General features: G+C 44.9%; 1 protein-coding gene across 17 annotated transcripts in view; it reads right to left on the bottom strand.

Annotated features, from left to right (window-relative positions):
• Positions 1-26,862, bottom strand: part of bcas3 (BCAS3 microtubule associated cell migration factor) — a 322,912-nt gene that overhangs the window by 20,502 nt on the left and 275,548 nt on the right. For 8 of the 17 annotated variants that reach the window (XR_015859651.1, XM_088381955.1, XM_088381953.1 and 5 more), the window contains 2 exons: positions 14,093-14,185; positions 13,877-13,962 (listed from right to left, as the gene is read on the bottom strand). Coding sequence is in view for 12 of the 17 variants with exons in the window: in XM_088381955.1 (XP_088238081.1) it covers positions 13,877-13,962; positions 14,093-14,185 (179 nt within the window). In the remaining 5 variants the exon portion in view is untranslated. Of the gene's footprint in view, positions 1-723; positions 9,444-12,832; positions 14,186-26,862 lie in introns of those variants that run through there. The other 9 variants (XR_015859656.1, XM_088381949.1, XR_015859654.1 and 6 more) reach the window with 7 other exon arrangements.

Genomic DNA, 26,862 nt, shown 5'->3' with positions numbered 1-26,862 from the left:
CACGTTTGCCACAAGTAATTCTTCAATCTGTGTCTCAACCCCACGCACTGCTTCCTCCTTCAGTGGGTACTGTGTTTTCCACGGAGGCTTGCAGCCGGGCCGAAGATCAACTTTTACTGGTTGTGCTGACTTTACAAGTCCGATGTCCGTACTATGGCGTGACAACATATAATCGGGCACCTGTTGCAGCATCTCCTCTTGGAGACGGTCCGCTGCCACACTAAGGACGGATTCATGCAACAGCTGCACCGTTTGAGGTCGTCCGTATCCTTGTGCTGAAATCATGATCTTCATAAATCATCTATCATCACTCACCCACAGATCATTGTTCTCCTTTAGTGGGACAAAGTGTCTCCGCCTCCATCATCATCTCTCCCACATTTTGCTGCTCACAGTCCTCTGACACCATCAAGGTCACATGGGGAACGCTGTCCTTGACTTTGAATTCCTTGTTGAGGTATCCGTCATTGTGCATCTTCATGGCCACTCCCTGTGGTCTCAGAATGATGCAGGTTCCGTTTAGTTGCATTTCGCGGGGTTGTCGCTGCAGCCACTCTTCTGCTTGGGACTGTGTTGAGTCTTTGGAGTATTGGAGCGTGCAGTGATACGGATATTCGGGGACCCTTGCTCCGTAGGTGTTGGCATAAATGAACCTTTCCCATTTCCTGAAAGGCATCAACAGGTCATTGCTGATGTCACCCATCCAGAACACCGTAGGCGTACTTTCTAGTCAAGTCAAGTCAAGTTTATTTGTATAGCCCTAAATCACAAACAGTCTCAAAGGGCTTCACATAGCCAAAAATTGACAATTATTCTCAAAGCATCCCCTGATCTTAAGCTCCCAAAAGGGCAAGGAAAAACTCAAAACCCCTGCCAGGGGAAAATGAGAAACCTTGAGAAGGGACCACAGATGGAAGGATCCCCCTTTCAGGATCACCAGGTTGTAATGGATGCAGAGAGGGCACAAGTAATACATAATATGAAAATCAAGCCAGGGAGGGGGTGGGCAGAGAGAACAAAACAAACTCCGGCCGAATCGGCCACTACAAGTTAGTTAAAGGCCATCTCAGAGAAATGTGTCTTTAAACGTGTCTTAAATGTTTCTACTGAGGTAGTAGTTCTGATATCCATTGGTAGGGCATTCCAAAGCTCTGGAGCCCGAATAGAGAATGCTCTAGAACGTGCAGACATTTTCTTGGCCCTCGATGTAACTAAAAGACTCGCGTTTTGCGAACGAAGGTTACGAGACGGAACATAAGGAACGACTAGGTCGACGAGATATGAAGGCGCTAAGCCATGCAGTGATTTATAGGTTAGTTGAAGAACCTTGAAGTCACATCTTAAATGGACCGGGAGCCAATGTAAGTTGGCTAATATTGGGGTAATGTGATCAAATTTTCTTGACCGTGAGAGCAGCCTCACAGCGGCATTTTGTACTAACTGTAGACTTTTGATACTGGACTTAGGAAGACCAGAGAATAATACATTACAGTAGTCCAGGCGCGACGTGACGAACGCATGTATAATAGTTTACGCAACACCGGTCGAGAGGATCGGACGAATCTTAGCAATATTACGAAGGTGAAAAAACGCAATCCTGGTTATGTTCTTAATGTGTTTTTGAAAGGAGAGCGTTTGGTCAAATATTACCCCGAGATTAGTTACAGTGTTAGAAAAATTGTATATATGTTATCATGCGTTCTCTAATTCATAATGTTACTGTTCAGTATGCTTGCTGCTTTGTCTTGCTTATTCTTATCTTGTGTAACAGAACAGAAGGATTACGGCTGAGTCAGGGGCGAGATGACGGTTGTGTCAAACAAGATACTGCTGACTTTTCAGCAGAAAAACGACATCCACCAGAACAGATCACATCAAACGATGCGTCATGAACCTTCTGATCTTCCTTAAAGAACATCACTTTCTCTTTTTATCTCTCGGAATATTGCTTAAACTGTTTTACTGATATAGCCATATCTGCACGCAACACTTTGTGCATTACTTTTTGTTGCTTTTCTTACGAGACGAAGCCCACAATCTCTTCCCCCCCCCCCCCCCAGGGGCTAATCGTCTCACACCGTGGGTAGGGTGTTCCAAATTAAAAGAGCGAGGAGTGTAAACAGATTTTTAGTGTAGTCAGATTGTAGAAAGCAATCTGTATCGCACTCCTCGCGAGAAAAATCAATATTCTGCCTCACTTGTTTTTTGACTGCTGATCCTTTTCTCTTATTTAGATATTCAGTTCGCACTTTGAACCTGACATACAGTATCACTCTGAGTGATAGTACGGTTATCTATAGTTATACTGGTTTCCTTAAATAAGTGTTGATAACGAGTAGGACCAATTATCAACATCTCAGTTTTATCTGGGTTAAGACGAAGGAAGTTGAGAGACATCCATTGCTTGATCTCCGCAAGGCACGCATCGAGATTACAACAGTCCCGCGGATCTGTCATCAATAACGGCATATATAATTGTGTGTCATCCGCGTAGCATTGAAAACTAATATTATATTTACGTATTATGTCCCCAAGCGGAATCATATAAATATTAAATAAAATCGGTCCGAGTACCGATCCCTGTGGGACACCACACGTAACATTATAGAGCTCAGAGGACGTGTTGCCATGGACCACTCGGTGCATCCTGTCTGATAGATAGGAATAGAACCAGCTTAGTGGTGACCCTGAGATACCAACACAACTTTTAAGACGCCCTAAAAATTATCGAAGTCTACAGTGTCAAAGGCAGCACTATCATCGAGTAGTAACAATACAGACGAGGTATTTGAATCAATAGCTATGAGGAGATCATTAGTCACTTTAGCAAGTGCTTTCTCTGTGAAATGATTAGCTCTAAAACCAGACTGAAAAGAGTCATATCGATTATTAGCGACCATGTAATCAATAAGCTGCTGCGCTACTACTTTTTCAAGAAGTTTTGCTATGAATGGGAGGTTTGAAACTGGCCTATAATTACTGAGACAGTCCGGGTCAAGATTTGGTCGCTTAAGTAGCGGTTTAATAATAGCGGTTTTAAAGGCTGTTGGCACTATCCCAGAGGAAACAGACAGATTGATTATATTTAAGACGGACGATCCTACAATTGGAAATAATTCTTTAAGTAGTTTGGCTGGAAGCGGGTCGAGTAAACATGTTGTTTGTTTAGCCGCACTAACCAATTTTGTAAGCATTTCAAGGGACACGCTTTTAAAATTTGAGAGGGTTTTTGCATGATCCCCAGCGCTAGTAACCGGCAGAGCGATTGGAATGGTATTCTTGATCTTGTCCCTAATGGATGCAATCTTTTGAGCAAAAAATTTCATAAACTCGTCAACTGAGTGGAAGGAGCTATCGGGGGTCGGCTGGCGCAGAGTTAGTTTTTTAAACGGGATGCGAGCAAAATTGTGTTCTCTAGGCCTAACATCACCTCTCAAAAGTTTATTAGTGTGGTGGGATGAAACGACCGTGGGAATTTGATGGTGAATATTTGTTACACATGTGAAGTTATCTAAAACAGGCACCGTTTCATCAGCAAGACCGGTCGGGACGGAGTGATTGGATTTGTCTACTACCCCAGTAGAAAGTGTGTTTATGTGTACTGTAGCACTATTCAAACTGTCGCGCTCTAGTCTACACGAGGAGCTATGTGTATGCTGAAAGTCTAGCCTAGCGCTAGTTAACTTTAACTTAACAGACTCCAAACCCATCCTCACAGGTGGTCTAATCAACTGTACCCTGGCCTGCTCTAAAGTGACCTGTCATGAGTGGCTCAAACAGTAATCTATATTCCTAGAAAGAGTGAAGGCGCCTACACGGTTAGGGTGAAGGCCGTCCTTCCTCAGCAGGTCGGGGCGGCCCCAGAAGGAGGACCAGTTATCTATAAAATACAGTCCCTGCTTTTTACAGAACCCAGCCATCCATCGATTAAGGGAGACTAATCTACTAAACCTCTCATCAGTGCCTCTCCCAGGCAGGAGGCCAGAGACAAATACTCGATGCCGACTCATCTTTCTGGCAAGATCACAAGTCCTCGCTATGTTTTTCTATGTGATCTCTGATTGTATCATCCTAACATCATTTGAGTCTTGACGGCATCAGCACCTTATGGCATGTCCCGTGTGAGACCTCGACCACACAACCATCCGGAGAACACTTCATAGTGCAGTTCAATCTGCACAGGGCGTCTCTGCCCAGGAGGGCAATGGGGGTACGGTCCGATACCAAAACTGGTATGTTTATCATTTGGTCTTTCCAGCAGAGCTTTACTGGTCTTGTGGAAGGGATCAGCTGTTTTATACCCTCGAACCCTATTGTCCGTACAAAATGACCGGACATGGGGAGATCAATAGTGTCTTCAGGCCGGACGCGAGTGAAAGCCGCTCCGCTGTCAACCATTGCTGTCAACGGTTGATTGTTTACTTTAACTGTTATTGTTGGCTCTCATTCTGGACCTGACACTACCAGCTGACATCCCCCTTCTGGGCCCACCGGGCACCTCTAGAATCCAGGGCCCTGGGGTTTTGGGGGATGTTGGCTGAATCCCCCTCCAAAGCCTCCTCTGGTGGGTATGCTGCAATTGCGGGCCCAGTGTCCTACTTGGCCACAGTTATAGCAAGCGTCAGACCTCTTTCCCGGGCCCCCTGGGGGTTTCGACTTTCCTGCCTTTCCCTTGCCTCCCCACCCTCTGGTGCCCCAGGACTGCATTTGGTTGTGCCCCCATTGGGGTGCTAGACTGACGGGCACTGCCATGGCCACCTGTGGTGGTTGGCCAGAGGGCTGCGGGGACTGCAATAAGATCTGTTGAGGTGGGGTTTGCACCATGACCATCTGCTTCTTCTCCTTCTTACTGTCCGCGAGTTGCACCTGGTTCAATCTCCTCACCACCTCCTGATCCTGTTCTTTTTGAGCCAGCTCTTTCTTCCTGAACCATTCAACTTGATGCGCGATGTGATCGCATTAGTGGCCATGCTCCCCAGCCCCACAACCTCGGACAATTTGCTCCTCACCGGCAGAGGCAGACCCATCTGGACCTTCCCTCGCAAGATAGATTTCTCCATTTGGGTCGTGTCGGGGTCATTCCCCGTGACATGTCTCCAGGTCTGATAAGCTCTTGCCAGGTATGAGCGGGGGTTCTCTGTAAGTCCCAGGGGCTCAAGAACAATATTGTCCGGGTTCACATTGGTCGGGTACGCTGCCTTCAGTGCTCCCCACATCTGGCCCCGGACTGCTGCGAACAGTTCAGAGTCATTTACTACCGTTGTGGCAAAGCGTTGAAGCCCTGCCTTCCCCAAGACGTCCCTCATGGCATGAACTCCTACGACATTAGCCTCTTAATGTCTCCCACTGCAAACTGAATTCCCACCATACATTCCTAAAACTTGGATATCCACGGGTGCGCTCCGTCTTGGATGGTAGGCAACTTCTCGAGGACGGCTGACATATCCGAGCTCTGCCATGGCTTGTATTCCAGTTGTTGTCCTCTCACCACCACTGGCAGAATTGTGGTTGCTTGCGTTGATCCTTGCTCCCAGCCAAAAGGTGTCCCTGGAAGTTTGGATGGCACTTTCTTCAACTCGAGCTCCGCCACCTCTAACTTTTACAACTGTTCCTCCAGTTCCTCCTGCTTTCTTGGTTCCACGTTCCATTCTAATTCCTCCAAGCATTGTTTTCATTTCTGGCTTCAATGCTCCTTAAAGCGGTCCTTCTCCAGTCCTCCATGACAACTGGGGTGGAGCGGGAAGTAGGCACAGGGCTTTCGTCTCCCCAGCTGTCCTCGCAGCTTCCACTCTCCGTACCGCTTACATCTTTCCTTGCTCTTGTCTTTTTCCCTGGGGTGCGTCCTTTTTTTCTCGGCTCTTCTCAAAATGCTTTTGATTACGGGGTTGTAGCCCCCCGCTGCTCCTTCTGTGTCGCTCTGGCTATCATCCTGTTGCTCCCTCTTGGTGGACTCTTGTCTCCCCTCTGTTGCATATCGAGTTTTATTTCTCTTATGGGTCAGGCTAGGACGCATAACAATGGTGGTCCTAGCTCTTCCGGTTTCGACAATGCCCTTGTCTTCGGTCTCCAACTGATAGCTACCTTCTTGGTTAACTATCGGGAGATGCGGATAAACATCACGTTTATCACTCACATCATACGGCGGGGGACTTTTAACCGGGGCCACATGTGAGAAAGATGTGTTAACTTTTTCCATTAGCTTCCTAGCTTCTTCCACATTCTTCAGTACGTCAGCCGTGATTTCCTCTTTTTTCTGTTTGAGTTCCTGATCCAATTTTTGTCCCTTTTTGTCAAATATTTTCAACAATCCCAATTCCCTTTTTTTCTTTCTCTTTTTCCCTTTTTTTTCCCTTTTTTGACTCCTCCTTTGTATGTTGATACGAGTACACATATAATCTGAATTACTTCCTGGTTAAAAGTCCCTTCCACCGGCCAAGGCCTCTCAATGTCAGGCCATCTCTTGTTCCATTTGTTTGAAATTTCTTTAACCCCTCTCATGTAACATGGGGGGAAAAGATGGTGCAAATGGTAAAATATGGATTGTTCACAGGAATAAATAGGCAGAGCTGAAATTCCAAATTTGTCCAAAAGATGGCGCCAGACCGAAACATGAGACCAAAAACTTTACTTTTTGATTTCTTTGCTTAGCTAAAAATGTATTCTGTAACAGCTTAAAGCAATATTGTTAGTCAATTTGATCAAGATCACTATTCTCATAGTGGCGTGACATAAATTGTTTGGAGAAGCACAAATGTGATTATTACTTTTTGATTTCTTTGCTTGGCTAAAAATGTATTCTGTAACAGCTTAAAGCAAAATTGTTAGTCAATTTGATCAAGAGGCCCGCCACTATGAGAATAGTGGCGTGACATAAATTGTTTAAAGAAATAGATCAAAGGTTTGGACTTTTATTTCAGAGTTAATTGAAGCGTAACTTTAAAAAGTTATTCTCATGAAACAGGAAGTGAAGAAAAGGGGAAGTGAAAGGCTTTACCAGGGGCTAGCTGTACATTGGTGGAAAGTAATGCGTGGTCAAGGCGGAAACATCTGCTGAAGGACAGCAGGTGTACGAGCGTGGGAAAATTGTCCAAACCTTATACAGCGTGGGAAAATTGTCCAAACCCTATGCAGCGTGGGAAAACTGACCAAATTCTATAAGGCGTGGGAAACTAGGCGGTTTTACCCTATAGAGAGGATATAGGTACCAGACAAGTCTATAAAAAGTCCTGCAGGAGCAGCTACGAGGCTTTTCCCCCCAAAGAGCGCTCATACGTGAAGAAGCCCGAGGGAGTTTCAAGATTTTTTCCAGAGTCCCGGGATCTTTGTGCGAGACGCAGGATTGCTGGTCTGAAATTAACTTGGATTTACTCCAAAAAATTGGACTGGACAACTTTGCAGACGAAACTAGGTGAGGGTAACGACTTTTCTGTATTTTAGCGAAGGAAGGGAATAGCCATCGGGTCGTCGGTCCCCTCGAGGCCAGCCTGTTTCTCTAATTTGGATTTTAGAAGTAAGATCGAATTGATCACTCGACTTTGCTTCCACCAAAAATAGCACGCAGCTGGTATCTACTTTTTCCCTCTTTCATGAACTGTGTTTTGCAATCGAATTATTCTGGGATTGAATGATTTTATTAACACGGGTATCAGTGAGTGAAATTGTTCGGTTTCTGGAGTAATTGAGATTTGTAATTCTATTTCATGTTTCTTCAATAAATGTGTTTTGTATATTATCTACTTCGTTGTGCGCTGATTGGTACTGAATATGCAATCAATGGTTTGGGGTTGAGTTGACAATTTGATTAATGTGCGGGGGATTATTATGGTATAACATAGGACCATAATAAATAAAAGTAACATCAGACAATTTTTAGAGAATTAAATAACTTTCGTAGTTATTTGAGACACGAGTGAATTTCGATCCGTTTGAAAGTTTGCTTCGTCTGAATAAATTAGCGGAAGTGTTTAAATCGGATTATTGGTTGGGTGTAGAACTGAAAGTAATTTAATTATTTGAAGGGCGCAGGCCCGTTTCCCCTTTTTTGACGGGCCGTGTGATACGCAACTCCGAACATGTTAGAGAATTAAATAACTTTCGTAAATATTTAAGGGAAGAGTGAATTTTGTTAATTGTTAATTCGTTTGAAAAGGTACTTCCTCTTAATAAACGACGATGGTTAAATTCGATTATTTGAGTGGGTGAAGGATAAAAGTATTTCCATTGTCCGTCGGGCGCGGCCCGTTTTCCCTTTTGTCGGGCCGCATCAAAAGTTAAACAGGACCCGATCGAAAAATAGACTTGCCTTCCAAATTAATTAATGGCCAAATCTAAATAGAGTAAGACATTTTTATTCGATTTAAAAAAGTTATTATTCTTTTTCTAAAAAGTAATCAAGTGGGGTGAAGCACTCCGGCAGTTAAGTGCTAGATCTACATATAAGAAGTTAGAATTGATAATATAAAGTACATTAATTTTCTTCTTAAACGCTATTATTGTCACACTTTTATTAATTCGATTCTCTTTCGAATAAACAAAGTTGGTCGGCTCGCTGCTTGAGCGACCAAGTGGAACGGACCCATATCAACATTTACTTCGGCAAAACTAGTGCTTGGGTGCGCTATATAAACAAATCCCGGAGGTCTTAACAAAGACATCTAAAAATATCCGTAACATAATAAGAACTTCAAACAATAGCGGGGAGCCATCAATACGATGCGGTCACTTCGAAGTCTTGCCTCGAATTGAGTTACTCGGCTCGAGCTTCGGGTGACTTGAGAGGGATTGGCGTCGTACAGAAATTAGATTGATTCCGGTGGAGTTAATTTAACTCGGGTGGTTAGATTACGGACGAATCTCTGAACCCGGCTACGACAAACCCGTTACTGGGGAGCCGGGGGCACCATATTGAAAGAGGTGCGTTTGACACCCCTTAGATAAGCAGGTTATTTCTCAACACCACCTCTATGGGGGTCACTGTTGGACTGGTAAGGCTCCTGTCCCCCATTTTTTTTTTTAACAATCAGAAAATAATCAAGCACCAGAGGCAACAAAAACACATAAAACAATGCAATCAGATTTTGCCGACTTCAGATGTTATACACGACCGTTATACAAAAATATTATTCTGATATGTATTTGGTTCCGTATATTTATGACCACCCAATCCCTGTGCTAAGATTAAACGGTCCGAGATGTCACCTGTTTGAAAAACAACTGTACATCAGTTTACGTCGATCAGTCTGTTGTCGGGCTTGTTCCCGAGTGAAAGTAACACACAAGAGTTTGTGGACAAAATCACACTGGCCTTAAGAATTTGGGTGCGGCGCTCCACTAAGCTTTTCCCCAGACGACCTGGAAGTTCCGTCCGTGTCTCTTTGTCCTCTGGGAGGAGACGTGTGCGTCCACCGTCTCGGTTTTGTTATGCAAAAAGGAAAAATAGAAGTCTTGACAGCCCCAAAGAAAACACAATAGTATTAGCATTTTTGTTTTGCCTAAATTGTCCAATCAGCAATGCCTTGTTCAATTTAATGTAATCTCTTCATTTCTCATTAGTTGCCAGATGGACTAGGGGCGCTGGCCGCTCTCGACAGGATATCATAATTTACGAGCGAACCCCCCTTTCTTCACTTTCTCTCTCCTCCTAACGGCTGCCATAAATTATAGCTGCCACGGCCTAACTTTTTTCTTAAGACAATCAGGTACACATACATTAGTATTTTAATGAGAAGCGCAAGCATGCCCCTCTCTCGCCTATTGGCAAACTGTTAAACATTAGTGCCAGTGATGTTTCAGTTGCAATCATGCACGTTCACTGTTGGTCATGCATCCTTTGCTCATCAACATTTGATCTCCCCTCGTCTTGTCTCAGTTCTCCTCAACATTGACCTTTCCCGGGGGGACCCAGCCCCGCCTTTGCGGGCTCCTCGGCACAGCGCCCCTGAACAAGGGGGGGGGGGGGGGGGGGGGGGGGGGGGGTGGTCAGAGTATCAATGTTGACGGTCTGGCCAGGCCTGCGCGTCCCGTCGGCCCCCACCCCCGCCGGTATAGCGCCATTCTGCACGCTTTGGGGCGCACCTGGCCCCCTCCTTACTTGAACATTCTCTTATCCATGCCGTCTTCCTCCTCACACGCCCGCACCCACACAGGGTGTGCACATAAACGCACACACAGCGAGCGCGCACACAAACACACACATCTGCACGCACGCACGCCCTCATACACAAAGCGTGCACACAGAGCTCTGACGAACGACAACAGACTGACACAAACTTTACAGAGACTACGCACAAACACAGAACACACAGACAAAGGGATTCAAATCCATCTCTCATGTAGCTTCTTACTAACCGCTTCCATGCGGTTTGGTCATTCTGTGGCTTCTTACCGTGCGCAGGTGCACTTACAAACATGCCCTTTGCAGTTCTTGTCTTTGTTTCCTCTAAGAGCGCTTTGTATTTCCCCTTGTACTGCAGATCTTTAACTTCAGTGTGGACACAAATTACTTTTCTTACATGGTATACCAATATTAAACCCCCTGAGGCCTCTTATTCCACGTTTTCCAATTTCTACCGGCTGCGCACTCCTCCACTCTGCCAATTGCGGTCTGCTGCAAGCCATAAATTTCATCAGACTTTGACAGGCATGTGTGCTATTACAGTGCGCCTCGACAATCGGGATCGAACCGTGTCTACTTGGGTACGACCGCGGCGCACCAGTTCACCCCGGTAAGTTGCCCAAAGAATATCTTTAAGAGGCTAACGCACCAGCGGTCAGCCGGGGAAACCGCGCAACCCACACACACTCCTAATCTGATCAGTGCCCAAATAATGTGGTCTGCGCGCTTTATTCTCTTCGGCACTGAGGGTTTTAGACCCGGCCGGTATTTCTCCCAGATTCATTCACACAGCTATGGATGCCAAGGCTGCGCACTCCACCGCTCTGCCAATCGCGGTCTGCCGCAAGCCTCCCTTTTTCGTGCGACCTTGAAAGAGACAAATGCCACCACCGAACATCTCAACAATCGCCCTCGGCCTGTACGGCGATTGGGTGCGATCTCAAAATCCCAGCACGTCCCAGGAATTTTGCCTCCAGTGGCTTGGTGGCACACGTCTCTTGTCGCAAACAGTGTTTGTCGTATTTGTGCTTCCGCCCCACTCATACCGCTAAAATGTATCTGTCGCCAAAATAAAGTCCACATTTTATGGGACTTTTCTATTCTTCTTCTTTCGTGACAGCCGATCAGCGATGTCCCAGACATCCTGTCCTGTTTCACGTGCCCTCTCTCTCGGGGCATTTCTTCTTTCTCATTCATCATTCTCACCAGACATGTCACTCACACTGTTGTGCACATTCCCCATTAAGCTTTATGCCAGCATCACGCTGAGCACGGGGGCCCCCCAGGGCTGCGTGCTCAGTCCATTGCTCTTCACCCTGCTGACGCATGACTGCACTGCGACCTACAGCGACAACCGCATAGTGAAGTTTGCTGACGACACGACTCTGGTGGGTCTCATCACGAAGGGCGACGAGACTCGGTACAGGTCGGAAGTTGACCTTCTGACCACGTGGTGCAGGGACAACAACTTCCTGCTGAACGTCAATAAGACCAAGGAAATCATTGTTGACTTCCGGAAGGGTCACACAACACACCTGCCGCTGATCATCGACGGTGCTGTGGTGGAGAGGGTGAGCTGCACCAAGTTCCTGGGGGTGCACATCAGTGAGGACCTCTCCTGGTCCGCTAACACCTCGTCACTGGCAAAGAAAGCTCAGCGCCGCCTGTACTTCCTGCGGAAGCTCAGGCGTGCATGTGCTCCTCAGGCAGTCCTGTCTACATTCTACCGTGGCACCATTGAGAGCGTCCTCACCAGTTGCATTGCTGTCTGGGGTGGTAACTGCACTGAACAGAACTTGAAGGCCCTGCAGCGCATAGTGAATACGGCTGGTAAGATTATTGGTGCTTCGCTCCCCTCCCTGAAGGACATTTACACCTCCCATCTCGCCCGCAAGGCAACCTCGATTGCCAGAGATGTGAGTCACCCGGCTCACTCTTTGTTTGACCTTCTGCCCTCTGGGAAGAGGTACAGGAGCCTGCGCTCCCGCACCACCAGACTCGCCAACAGCGTCTTTCTCCAGGCTGTTAGGGCCCTGAACTCGCTACCCCCTTCTGCGTAGCGTGCGGCACTGTTGCGCTATTTTCGGGAATGTCTGCTGTACGCGCACTTGCTCCTTTTTTTTTTTTCCTGCTCCTCTTATTTATTTATTTATTTATTTATTTATTGTTGTGTTATTTATTCATTATTTATTCAGCACACTTTTGTTATACTTGTTTACTTGCTCCTTTTTTTTCTACTCCTCTTATTTATTTATTTATTGTTGTGTTATTTATTCATTACTTATTCAGCACGCTTTTGTTATACTTGTTTACTTGTTTGTCTGTTGTGAGCCATGTCTTGTCACTGTGGGATAGGGGGGAACGAAATTTCGGTTTCTTTGTGTGTCTTTGGCATGTGGAGAAATTGACAATAAAGCTGACTTTGACTTTGACTTTGACGTTATTGCTGTGTTTCCCAAGCAGTGTGCTATGAGAGATGTTCAGCTGTGCCGTGGGAAAATGTCCAATAATAATTATGGAAGGCATTCTAAACAGGATCTAGGGTCACACAAAGTTGTATTTCCAGTAGGAATAGGACTCTATTTATATCGCATTTTCACAATGGTTTTCATTGTTACAATTTTAATGTAGAACATGGCGAAACCCTTTGATTTTTGTTGGTGGTGTGCCTCGAGATTTTTTTTTTCAATGAAAAGATGTGCCATGGATGAAAAAAGGTTGGGAAACACTGCTTTATTGTGTTCAATTTACAATAATAAACAGTGATGAGCATTCGTTTTAGCGTTTGTTCATTCTAACAACTTTACAAATTATTTGACTTTCATACTTTATTATGTTCAATTTACACAAATAGACAGTGATGAGCACTCATTTCAAAAGGAACATTGGAATTTGGGACTCATGGCATTATAACAACTATACAGATAAAATGATTTAATAGTTTTTTGTGTTCAATTTACACCAAAAGAAAGTGATGAGCATTCATTTAAAAGGAGCATTTGGATTTGAGGTTTATGTAGCATTATATCAACTTTACAGACAAAATGATTTGACAACTTTGATACTTTGTTGTGTTTAATTTACACTAAGAGACAGTGATGAGCACTCATTTGAATTTGAATTTGGGGCTTATGTAGTTAAGCATTTTACAAACAGACAGAATTATTTGACAACTTTCTGTACAGACAAAGTGTAATCTTAAACAACTCTGATGACACATATGGTTTTTCATACATGGAGGAAATGCGTTCATATTCTGTAGCGCTTCTATTTTTTTTACTATTCCAATGGGACAATGTCCCGGAGGAACGGAGTGATGTGATGCGGCTGCGTAAACAGAACGTTGCGAATTTGGGACCCGCTCCGACGAACGCATCAAGTATAATCTCTGTGCCACGGCATGCCAAAATATCTATCTGGGCATCTGCTGCTCGGTGATTGGCGAACAGCAGCAAGCGAGCGCAACTTCGAGTCGCTCGCAGCAGTGCAGGGGGGGCGAGATTGGGCATTTTGCTTAGCACAGTGTGTGCCTGTGCATTTAGCTCAGTGGTCAGTGCGCTCAAGCCAGTGACAGTGGCGGTGTGTGTTCGCGCTCGGAGTGAGGCGGCCCGGAAAAGCTGTCTGTTACAATGGTGCTGTGGACCTGGATTGCGAGTGAAGTTTACAGGGGATAAGTGTAATGGATGCCATATTTTGCTGAACGTTTAGCATTTAACGTTAGTAAAACTTCACTATAGATCATATAAAGTGGTGACTGCTTACCTGTCAGCCTGGTCTTTTAGCTCAATGGTCACCACGCTCCCAAGCCGGTGATGGTGGGGATGACTGGAGCGGCCCGAAAAAGCCACCTGTTACATGTATATATTTTTAACAATACTTCAGGTTATGTAGGTCCAGGTCATCTGTATCAAAGTCTATGAGAGGCTGCTGTGCATTAGATGGGTCTTGCGACTGAAGCACTGAAGAAGATGAAATTACTGTAGTCTGGCCAGATGAATGAATGGTCTTAAACTGAAATTGGGGTCCCATCCACAGCCGACGATGCGGACCTGTGTGAGTAACAATCTCCACCTGAGAATACAAATGTAAATAATGTAAGAACAGAGTTTCAAAGGCTTCTGCATGACAAACTCATCAGGCAAATGTTAGGGGAAGCGAAACAGAGTACAGTGATCGATCGTCATTTCGCGCTTCACCTATTGCGAGGGATGGTAGACCCAAGACAGGGGTGTCCAAACATTCCTCGAACCATTACCATTGTAAATTAAATTATTTCTCTTTATTTCCTTCTTTTCTCCTTTTTCTTTCTGTCTTTTTGTCCATTCGGCGATGCTGGTACCTTCTACCGTACCTCGGTATTGCTTCGGATCGGATTTTTTTTTTTTCCCTGGGACCGGAATAGCTGCGCACATCAGTCGAGACCGGCGCAACTCTACGATGGCTTCCTGCTTAACAATAGCCGGTGCTGACCGGGTCCCTCGCCTTGGCCACGCAGCAGCGACGCCTGTGGGGAGTCCGCTCCCTCATGCTTGTCGGAACCAACGACCTTCACCGTACTAGCCCCGTGGCATGTGCCCCGATTGGGTGCCCAGGACGCTGCTCACACGTTTGCCCGTTTTGTGATGTTTTCACCGATCCACTGTCCATTGGGCGCCGTTGAACTGGACTGCCCTTACAAAGTCAAAGTCAAAGTCAAAGTCAGCTTTATTGTCAATTTCTCCACATGCCAAAGACACACAAAGAAACCAAAATTTCGTTCCCCCCTATCCCACGGTGACAAGACATGGCTCACAACAGACAAACAAGTAAACAAGTATAACAAAAGCGTGCTGAATAAATAATGAATAAATAACACAACAATAAATAAATAAATAAATAAGAGGAGCAGGAAAAAAAAAAGGAGCAAGTGCGCGTACAGCAGACATTCTCGAAAATAGCGCAACAGTGCCGCACGCTACGCAGAAGGGGGTAGCGAGTTCAGGGTCCTAACAGCCTGGAGAAAGAAGCTGTTGGCGAGTCTGGTGGTGCGGGAGCGCAGGCTCCTGTACCTCTTCCCAGAGGGCAGAAGGTCAAACAAAGAGTGAGCCGGGTGACTCACATCTCTGGCAATCAAGGTTGCCTTGCGGGCGAGATGGGAGGTGTAAATGTCCTTCAGGGAGGGGAGCGAAGCACCAATAATCTTACCAGCCGTATTCACTATGCGCTGCAGGGCCTTCAAGTTCTGTTCAGTGCAGTTACCACCCCAGACAGCGATGCAACTGGTGAGGACGCTCTCAATGGTGCCACGGTAGAATGTAGACAGGACTGCCTGAGGAGCACATGCACGCTTGAGCTTCCGCAGGAAGTACAGGCGGCGCTGAGCTTTCTTTGCCAGTGACGAGGTGTTAGCGGACCAGGAGAGGTCCTCACTGATGTGCACCCCCAGGAACTTGGTGCAGCTCACCCTCTCCACCACAGCACCGTCGATGATCAGCGGCAGGTGTGTTGTGTGACCCTTCCGGAAGTCAACAATGATTTCCTTGGTCTTATTGACGTTCAGCAGGAGGTTGTTGTCCCTGCACCACGTGGTCAGAAGGTCAACTTCCGACCTGTACCGAGTCTCGTCGCCCTTCGTGATGAGACCCACCAGAGTCGTGTCGTCAGCAAACTTCACTATGCGGTTGTCGCTGTAGGTCGCAGTGCAGTCATGCGTCAGCAGGGTGAAGAGCAATGGACTGAGCACGCAGCCCTGGGGGGCCCCCGTGCTCAGCGTGATGCTGGCGGAGATTTTGTCGCCAACACGCACCACCTGAGGCCTCTGACAGAGGAAGTCCAGTACCCAGTTGCAGAGGGAGGTACTGAGGCCCAGCTCGTCGAGTTTGCAGATGAGACGCTGCGGCACAATGGTGATGAAGGCAGAGCTGAAGTCCACAAACAGCAACCTCACATATGAGTCCTTTCTCTCCAGGTGGGTGAGGGCCGAGTGGAGGGCAGAGCAGATGGCATCCTCAGAGGACCGCTTAGCACGGTACGCAAACTGGAAAGGGTCAATGGTGGGGGGGAGAACGGACTTGATGTGCTCCATGACCAGCCGCTCAAAGCACTTCATGATGATGGGCGTCAGTGCCACAGGGCGGTAGTCATTGAAGCAGGACGGTGCAGGTTTCTTCGGCACAGGTACGATGGTGGCAGCCTTGAAACACGAGGGGACGATGGCCTGCTGCAGGGAAACGTTAAAGATGTCCGTGAAGACACCCGACAGCTCCCCAGCGCAGTCCTTCAGCGCTCGACCCGGGATGTTGTCAGGGCCCGCCGCCTTACGGGTGTCAATAGCGGCAAGCGCCCTCCTCACACCGTCGGCAGAGAGGCGCAGGGGCTGCTCGTGTGGGGGGGGGAGCGGTCTTCAGCGGGCAAATGCTGTTCTGGGCGTCGAAGCGAGCAAAGAAGCGGTTCAGATCGTTCAGCAGACGGACGTCGCCCTCACAGCTCCTCGGCGCGGGCTTGTAGTCCGTGATGGTCTGAATGCCCCGCCAAAGGCTACGTGCGTCCTTGCTGTCCTTGAAGTGGGTGGAGACCTTGCATGAGAACGCCTTCTTCGCTTCTTTGATGCCTCGGGACAGGTCGGCCCTCGCTGTCCTCAAGCCAGCCTCATCCCCCGCTCTGAAAGCCTTGTCCCTGGCCCTCAACAGTCCGAGGACAGCCCCCGTCAGCCACGGCTTCCAGTTCGCGCGAGTGACGACGGATTTCGAGCAAGTCACATCATCGATGCACTTCGTGATGTAAGAGGTAACAGTGTCAGTATACTCCTCTATGTCCGTCCAATCGTTGTAGGTGGCTGCCTGCTTAAACAAGTCCCAGTCAGTGGAGTCGAAGCAGTCACGAAGTGCATCGGAGGCACCCTCAGGCCACACACGAACCTGCCTCCGAACCGGCCTGGATGCCTTTACCAATTGTCAGTATGCGGGCAGAAGCAAAACGGTGAGATGGTCAGAAAGCCCCAGATGGGGGAGGGGGGTGGCTTTGAAAGCTCCCTTTTGCGCCGAGTAGACTAGGTCCAGGAAGCTGTCTCCACGTGTCGGAAAAGGAACATGCTGGTGAAGCCTCGGGAAAACAGACTTCAGGTTGGCATGATTGAAGTCTCCAGCGAAGATGGTGAAACCGTCAGGGTGCGCTGTTTGCTGTTCACTGACAGCCTGGTACAGTTCACCAAGCGCCGCGATCCTGTCTCCTTCGATGTTGGAAGGCGGGATGTATACCGCGACTAGCAGAATCGCGGTAAATTCCCTCGGCAGATAAAAAGGACGGCACTTAATGATCACAAACTCCACAAGCGGCGAGCAGTGCTTACATACCACCACAGAGTCCCGGCACCATTCTTCTCGGATGTAGACGCATATTCCACCTCCTCGCGACTTTCCCCCTCGTACAATGGCACGGTCCGCCCGATAGCACGCTAGCCGCTCGAGATGCACTGCAGAGTCCGGAATGTTGTCACTCAACCAGGTCTCGGTGAACACGAGCACACAGCAGTTCCGCACCGTCCGGTTCGTAGACCTCAGCAGGCGAACGTAATCCATTTTGTTGTCCAGCGATCGAACATTCGCCAGAAGAATTACACCTGTCTATGGATCCCGTGGAAGCTATTTTGGGTGTTTTGGTGTGTACTCTGATATTGAGGGGTGCTGGTTGGTCGCTGTTACTTTTTTCCTTTGTCTTTTTGCTTGCTTTGCTTTGATGGCTTTTATCTTTCGCACTTTCTGGCCTTCTTTGTGGCGTCGTGTCGCAGCCTTATGAGAGCCTATTGAGTTGCGCTCATGCCATCGGTGTGTCTTTTGTATACCCGCTCTGTGGTATGGATACTGCTGGGGCCTGAATTTCCACACCCCCGGGGAACAATAAATGTTCAATCAATGAATCAACTATATCCTGTGATGTCTGTAAATGGGTTGATATTGCCAATGGGAATCTCTTGTCAATTGCATTACCAGGATTGATAGTAAGATTAAAATAATAATGAATTAAAGATAGGTTGATATCGCAAATGAGAATCAATTGTCAATTGCATGACCAGGATAGTTGAAGATTATAATAATAATAAATCAAATACAAATGAACGATTTTATGAAAGTTGAATGAATTTTTTATTACATGTATTGAGTTTGTTTTATTATTATACTAATAAGAAGGTTGACATTGGTGTTTCGACTGCAGTAAACAGGCCAGAGTGTATCATGCCAAATTAAATACATAATTCTCCATTTTATTTTTTTATTTTGATTTCATACACAACAAAATACTTTATAATCACAAAATAATAATCCATAGTCTTTTTGTTGTTTCCAATCACTGAGAGTGGGCGGCGTGGACGCACAGTACTGTTTGGGGACTTAGTCGTAAGTAGACAGAGCTCTCACCAGTAGTCCATGGGTTATTTTGCGTTTCCCTGTGTAGCGTCACTGGCAGCGTCTCTGATCTTAGTGTCGCTTTAGTCTTTGGTGTCCGGATATTTGAATGAGAAAGTGCCTGCATCACTGATGATATTGCAATCAGACACCTGTGTGTCTGTTTGCAATATCATCTCTATCAGCTCTGTCTGTTACTACTAACAGACTACTGTGTGTCTGTTTGCAATATCATCTCTATCAGCTCTGCCTGTTACTACTAACTCCACTGTTTGTGGAGTTAGTAGTAAGTAGACAGAGCTCTCACCAGTAGTCCGTGGGTTATTTAGTGTTTCCCTGTGTAGCGTCACTGGCAGAGTCTCTGATCTTAGCGTCGCTTTAGTCTTTGGTGTGCGGATATTTGAATGAAAAAGTGTCTGTGTCACTGATGATATTGCAAATAGACACCTGTGTGTGCGTGAACTGGGAAGGGATAGGGGAGAACGAGCTCACACCGGTCATGAGCGCTCGCTCATGTGTGCGTTCCCGTTCGTATGCGTTTCATTTCTGTGGCTCGCTCTGGGGTGCACAGGTCCCCGCGACAGTGTTAGCGGGCCACATATTGATTTTATGACCCGACGCTTCGGGCCAGTCTAATTTAGGACATGGGTCAAATTTAAACCCACGGGTCGGACTTTGGGCATGCATGTCTGGCCTAAGGAGATCAACACTCTATATCACAGTGTATACCGTAATTTCCGGACTATAAGCCGCGACTTTTTTCCAAAATTTTGGACCCTGCGGCTTATAGTCAGGTGCGGCTCATATAAGATTTTTTTCGTGATTTTTGTGATGACTTTGTGATCACTTTTACTCTTAACACTATTATATACAGTAAAAGCTACAAAACAAACTGACAAATAACTCGTTTTCAAATCAGACGAGTAAAAACTGGTCAAATATTTAAAAAAAAAGATATTAAAAGTGAAGACAATTTGCAATTCTAGTAATGACACACAAATTTGATGCACGATTTGTCTTCGCAGGCCACAAAGAATGATGTGGCGGGCCGTATCTGGCCCCCGGGCCTTGAGTTTGACACCTGTGCTCTAAACCCTTTCTCTTACTCTGCCATGTCACTCAGAGATTACACAAAGCAGTGGCGCTGTTTGGACCATCTGCATTGTATTAAAACCCAATCAATCAGCATTTAAGTTCAATTCTTCTGACATTCTGCTCACCAAAAACAAGTTGTAATGAATGTGAACTTTTAATGCATTTTATTCAGAAGGTTACTTTGAACCTTAAACGGCGGCGCGGCGTACTTATGGATTTTACGGCCTTCGGCCTCCAGGGGGCGCTCTAGCAGGAAGCAAGAGCGAGACAGGCGAAGAAGAAATAATGCGCCGAAGAAGACGCGCTAGTTTGTGTTTACATTTCGCGCATCACGCAGAACGCGATCAAGACGGACATTACTGAAAGGAAGCCTTTATACACAAACCGTCATCATGGGAGACAAAAGAAATGCATATGATGCCGCTTTTAAGCCAAAGGCAGTCGATGTTGATGACATTATGTTGTTTCTACTCTGGAGCGTACTTATGGATTTTAACGGCCTCCGGTCTCCAGGGGGCGCTCTACAGGAAGCAAGAGCGAGACAGACGAAGAAGAGATAATGCGCTGAAAAAGACGTGCTAGTTTGTGTTTTGATCGTCTCGCGCATCACGCAGAACGCGATCAAGACGGACAATACTGAAAGGAAGCTTTTATACACAAACCGTCATTATGGGGGACAAAAGAAATGCATATGATGCCGCTTTTAAGCTATACGTGTCGCTAGCTAGTTGTTGGGTTGACAACATTTAACAGAAATCAATCTCAGAGACGGTAGGTCTTTTTGGCTTGGCGTTTTCTTCTGCGCAGAAGGGCGCAGTCCAGACACACAGCAAGTGTGACTGAGACCCCGCGCGCGCTGCTGTGAGTTCTAGCCGAGCTTTTATTGAGAGAGAAACAAAGGGGCAAGTGTACATGGTCGAGTAGGTTTCCAGACAGAAAAACATTCCATAGCTATATCCCATTACCACAGGACACAGGGGGTACTCTTATGGACGGGGCAGTATGGACGTCTCATGCTCAACAAAGATGTAGTCTTTAGTGCCTCTGGGAATACATTGCTGTGCCGTACTCATGACCTTTGTCTGCTTCAGCCGTCCCATGACAATCACATGATCTGCACATGTCTAGCTAACTGTGGGGCTTATTGTATAGCGCGGCTAATGACTGCCATATGCCCCCAAGTCATTTTCACGAGGCCAGATACTGCAGAGAATCTTGCACACAATAGTAATTTCATAGAATCCAATGATAAAAAGTATATAATTTCCAACATTCCCCCCTGTTTATCATTGGAATTCATGGGAAAACAAAACATCAACTAATAAGTACATATGTGTATACATGAGTATATGCTTACACAATATAGTATAGCACCATCGAAAAACATGAAAGTTTACATTCCAGAGTTTATCAGAACTACAGCCCTTCATCTGGCTTTGGCTATGTTCGTTATAATGGAATGTATTTTGTTCTGGATCGTCAAGAAAAATAGACAGGTAGGCGATTTACGCAAGGCGATCCCACTCATCTTGTTCACGCTGGGCCAACCTGATATTCTGGACAGCAGGCGCTGATGTGAATCTTTTAGTCATGTGACAAATTAAAATAATGCCACATGTGGTCATTTGATAAAGTGATGAAGGACATAATATTGACACAATATCACAGCATACTGCAAAGTTGAAATGCTCTTAGTTTTGCCCCCCTTGCATATGTATGTGTCTGTCGATGCAAAGTCCAGTCCACTGAATGTTCAGTCGTGAATTGCTCTGGGATCACTGCCCAGGGCATGCTGTCCATCCAAGATCTTTATGTCCACTTCACCGTCCTCAGAGTCTCTTCCCAGGCCCCGGTCAGCGTTCAGGAGTTCCCTAGTAAACGACATCTCCATAACCAGTCGTCAGCAAACAATTCTTCTCCTTTGGGGTTGTTCGGGGCACGGGGATGATTGGTGGTTGTCGTCTCATCGGAGTGTTCAATAGAACCTCCGAGCGTCCCTGCATCTACTCCTATGATCCAGAAGCCCGCGTGAACCTAAAACAAACAAACAAACAAACAAACAAACAAACAAACAAACAAACAAACAAACAACACTCCCCCCAGGAGTTATGAATTATCTCCCTTATTTCTCATCATGCTGTCAGTCTCGCACGATTTCTCCTGTAGCAGAGTAACTGCTAGCCGTTCAAGTTAGCCTTTCCTGCTGCAGCTGTCACTGTCTGAAGTCCTGTCAATCACATCTCAGCAATCACTCTTTCCCAGTCCAAATACTAATTTTCTCTCCAAATTTCCTCTTTGATTTAGGTTTTTTCTCAATATCGTCAAATTGGTACCAGTCCCGTCAGTTTTGTCCAACCAATTTGTGTATGTACCTTATCTTCGTCGAAATGTGTTCTTAAATACTTTCCCTTTAATAGCAGCTTCAATGTATTCATGTGTTAAGAAATTTTCCCTATTCCTTGTTTCTGATCCAATTTCCTATTTTATTTAATTACCTTTCAAACATTTGTTGTCTATTGTGCTGCAGTCTAATCCCTATTAGCTTTATGATTTGTCATCATTCATGCTTTTCCGTTGATAGACCTTAACCCTTACTGTCGCTAGATTGTTACCACGCTTTGCTTCCATTTCAGATTGTTATCTCCCATTAACTTTGCTTTCGAGATGCTTCTTCTGCTCCTTCCATCACTGCCTGTTGAATTCTGGCACGTCCTGTTAAAGCCTCAAAAACAAGTGAATCCGAAAAACATTGAATGTCACAATTAAATTTTATATCTACTTACTCATTCAAACGTAACCCCACCCCCCTTTGACACATTCACCCAATGTGTCGTTAGGCATCCAAAAAGGAACCGGCAAATGTCCTACCACATCATCATATGTCTTGCAGCCAGTCCTGTCGAACCTTGCACTCATCCAGGATCGTCATCCCCAAGTTCCTGAAAATTGACTGTGCGCCTCACACTCGGCAATACCAACAACGGACACTTGTACTCACAAAACCACACAGGCAACGAGTATCTACTAAATGAAAATAGTCACACAATGAATCATGGCGCACGAGGATTCCGTCCTGAAACTTTTCAATCATCATAAAAATCAATAGGGTTAGGGTTAACATTTTCACGTGAATTCAACATAAACTTTCCAAGACTGCAATCGACAACCTGCAAAAGTAATGCAAGTTATAAAACAACCAGCAATCTGCTCCTCGGCTGGCGGTTGATGCTGCAATAAGTCAAGTGACACACAGAAACAAAGCCAAGCTCGCACTTGCCACAAGCAAGCTTAAATACCATATCCATGGTTGTCATCTACATAGTCTGTCACCTTGTCAGGTGAGTCCAGGTTCGTCATGTCATATGTCCATCGTCCTAGCGTTCGATATCAGTCCTGTCTTGTCCATCCGTGTTGCTGAATTCGGCCTTCTCCATGAACTATTTTTGTTGTTCATGGTGCCTTTGATTAACCATCGGCTGTTAGTCATCACTCTTGGGTGTTCCCGTCTCAGGTGAGAGGAATCTTACCCTCAACTGTGACCCTTTCATACCAACTCCAAAATATTTTGGCCTTTCATACTGCCCTCAACACACACACATGTTCCTAACCACACAAGCGCCAATCCATTTGCATCTATCACTCATACAACAACAAACAAATTTAGTATGTGTAAGTGAACAGGCAATCAGCGGTTATTAACGGTAAATCCTTCACTTCTGGATGTTCTTCCCAAGTGAATATTTCGTACATTCGTACCGGACCTTTACCGTAAAATTGCCAATTAAATGCCTAAAAATTCAGTTATTTGTTCTGCTGAGCATGTTCATGGATGAGCATGGGGAAAGAAGCAGCCTCAGCAGGTCCTTAAATAATCTTGTCCTAATCCATCGTTCTGATCGGGCACCTGGGTAGAGATACTCAAAAGTCTTCCTCCAACAGTCTACTCTACTACATTATTTTCACTTTGCCATGTTAAGGCATTTGTTTTCCGAGTCCTATCACATTTGTCATCGCGTTCACTGTCACTTGGTGTGAGTCTCATGTAGTGTTATTCTTAACTGTCAAAAGTTTTCATGGCTGTTATTCCTTGATCTTATCAGACTTTTTGTTTTGACACCAGAATTTTCCTGTGAGGTGTGATTAACTTCTACTTTATTAATTACCTCCATTGAACAATCTAATCACCTTTTGACTGCATCCTAGTAGATCCTAATGCCCTATTTCCCTTCTCCAAACTGTCAATGACTTAATGTCTAATTGTTAAGCTGGATGGGCTAAATGTGATTCTACTCTTATTTCTTGCAATTTTAGCCTATCTGTTTTATCCAAATTTATCCTCTGATTATGATACTTTTTCTTTCTTCGTAACACTACACACTTTGTTCCTTATTTATTTATTTATCTTTTAGCAAGACTCCTCAGTTGTGTCAAACTCAGTGCCCAAGCAAGCTTCCATCCACTCTGACCCAAGCTCCACCAAGTTTGATAACGTCTCAGCAGCTTGATGCATCTTTCAGATCTCGTGTGTCTTTCGCCGCACCTCATTGTCAGGTTGTTGTTATCTTTGGTTGTAGTCTCAGAGTCAACTCATCTCTCACTCTTGGATGAGTCCATTTTCAACTGAGTCCATTCTCATCTTGTGAGTTCCTTCGTTCTTTGTACTCCGCCTCCAAGGATGCCGTTCTCCTCCAGGGCGTTGTGCTTCCCCCCCAAGCACAAATATAGTCCTTCTTTGCTCTTGCAAAGGTCAAAGGTGCCTTAGAGCCATGCACCATTTTTCTTGATGTTCTCAGCTGTCGGTGGAGTCTCGGGATCGAGTTTCAGAGTCACTGATGGATACTGAAAAAGACAGACTGGGATACCAAACTTAAATATCATCTTCCAATTTGACATAAATTTCATAGTGCCTTCTGTTAATCAAACTTCAAATTCTACTGTTATCAATAATCTAATCTACTTGAGAAGGACAGCGCTTTTCCTTCATGAGCGCTCGGATGTATTGCGATGGACCTCATTTGAACCATTTTAAATTGACAGATTACCCTAAACTTAAATTGCAAGTCTTAACTGTGATTTCTCTCAATTATACTGTAATTTCTAGAAGCTCCTCCTATTTTCAGGCTACTATCTATCTTTTGTTTTCCTAACTTTGATTTCTTGCAATTCTCTCTATTACCTTTCCACCTTTCCTGATTTGAGCCTTCAATTTCTGATAAAGTTTCCAAATTTTGCCTAGTATCATCTCTATTTTGACCTCAGTATTAATGGTGTTATGCTCACTTTACAGATATTACTGAACTGTCCTGAATTTATAATTTACTGCCACTACATCGAAGGCCATTTCTCAGCTGTTCACTTTTTCCATGTTCCTGTTAGGCTCCACTATTCGAATCTAGGATGTGATTTTCATATAGAGTCTCTTTTAGGTTCCTATGTGGATCATGTTTCACACAAACAGGACATGCTTAAATTAATTTTTTTTTTTTTTCAAGAATCTAAACCAAAGGTAACTAATAGGTAACTAATCACTCATCTCCCCCCCCCTGTTGTCACATAAGTGACACAACAGGCGTTGCCTTAAAAGTCATTTTGGCAAAACAGTTTTGTTATTGACATCATCAATAACACCTTATCCATTATCACACCCTTTGTTGTTTGAACTAATATCATTTTCAATCTTGTCAATCCTTCTATTTTTGGTGTCCACGCGAATGTATCTTTGACTGCTAACGGCTGTCCATGAGCCACTCCTGTTAGTGGCTTAGCAATTTCAGCATAGCGTGGAGCCCAAGCTCTGCAGTAATGACAGAAAAAAACATCAGTTGTTCTTTGTGACAGGTCGTGGTGTGTCTAATATAACCTGTTCCCTGCTCTCCCTTTCGCTGAGAGTAAACCAAGATAGTTTACTTCTGGTTTTTACGCATCCTAACTTCTGTTACTTGACTTCACTTCCTCTCTGGCCTAGATGCTGCATGAGGAGAAAGGAATCTCATCCTTACACTTCCTTTGTTTAAAAAGCAATTATCATCATTGTAGACAAAAACTTGAATTTTTGTCTATTCGAAACCCTTTGAGACTGTTTGTGATTTAGGGCTATACAAATAAACTTGACTTGACTTTTAGATGAAAGCGTAAAACGAGCCATTCAATTCATGATAATCAGTCAACCACTGTGAAATAAGCCTATTTTCTTTTCTTAGCATTAAATATGCTCAAAATCACTCTTTCTTCAAAATTGTTCTACTACTTTTCACATAGTAGTCTCCAACAACGTCAACCATTCAACCTGTATCTTGTCATTCATTCCTGCTCATTTGCATCTCACACACGCGCACACACACAGGCACGCAGGCACTGGCCTCACTCTCCTCAAGCTCTCTTCAAGCTGTCCACACAGTCATACTACATCATTTTTAATTCACAGTCCTCATTTGAATCTGTCCTACCTCAAGGTTCTTGATAAAACAACCCTCTCATTCCGATTTTGACATATTCCAAAAATTCACTCAAGAGATGCTTGTATTCAATTAATTCCATAAGCTTTTCATTTCCACAAAATTTGCAAATTTAGGGCAATTTTCCTTCCACTCATTCTTAAAGGCAAATTCTACATTACACCTTTACATTGTCCCAGTTTGAAATTCACATCATTCAGCCCATTCAAATCACACTGGGAAAGTTTTTCAACATTCCCGAAATTGCAAAATTAAAAAAGTCATGTTTTCACGTTAAATTATTACTTCTTTGTATGGCATGCTCAAACTTGGCCAATAAAAGATTGATTAAAATTTCTGCAAAATTTTACAAAATTCATATTTCACCTCTAAGTTCTACACGTTTCAACTGATTCAATTCTGCTCGAACATCATCCTGTTGCATCTCCTAAGTATTTATTCATCTTTTTCGCCTGTCTTTACACCAATTTCTCCAAAAAATGCATTTTCCAGTTTCAATGTCTCCTTTTTTTTTTTTTTTCCTTGCAGTGCAAATCGAATAGACCCCAGTCTAGTAACTTTCCTTGCACACTATTTTAGCCAATTTCAAAATTTTAACACATAGACACACATAGACACACATAAACACGCAGAGAACACAAGGACAAAACAAAGGCCCACAACAAAAACACAGTGCACAAACAACATCAACAAACAATGCTGCGCAAACGTCTTCCTCTATTTGATGTTTTGGTTTTACTATTTTTATTTATTTTTTCTCACATTAGTGGCCTTTCAATAAGGTTTGACAACTGTATCATTCGCATACATCAGCGTC

This window comes from Syngnathus floridae, chromosome 7, assembly GCF_059516105.1.
Source record: "Syngnathus floridae isolate MCC-2025c chromosome 7, RoL_Sflo_1.0, whole genome shotgun sequence".
Classification (NCBI taxonomy): domain Eukaryota; kingdom Metazoa; phylum Chordata; class Actinopteri; order Syngnathiformes; family Syngnathidae; genus Syngnathus; species Syngnathus floridae.
Note: the sequence above shows the minus strand (reverse complement) of the source record. Positions and strands in the feature narration are given on the sequence as shown.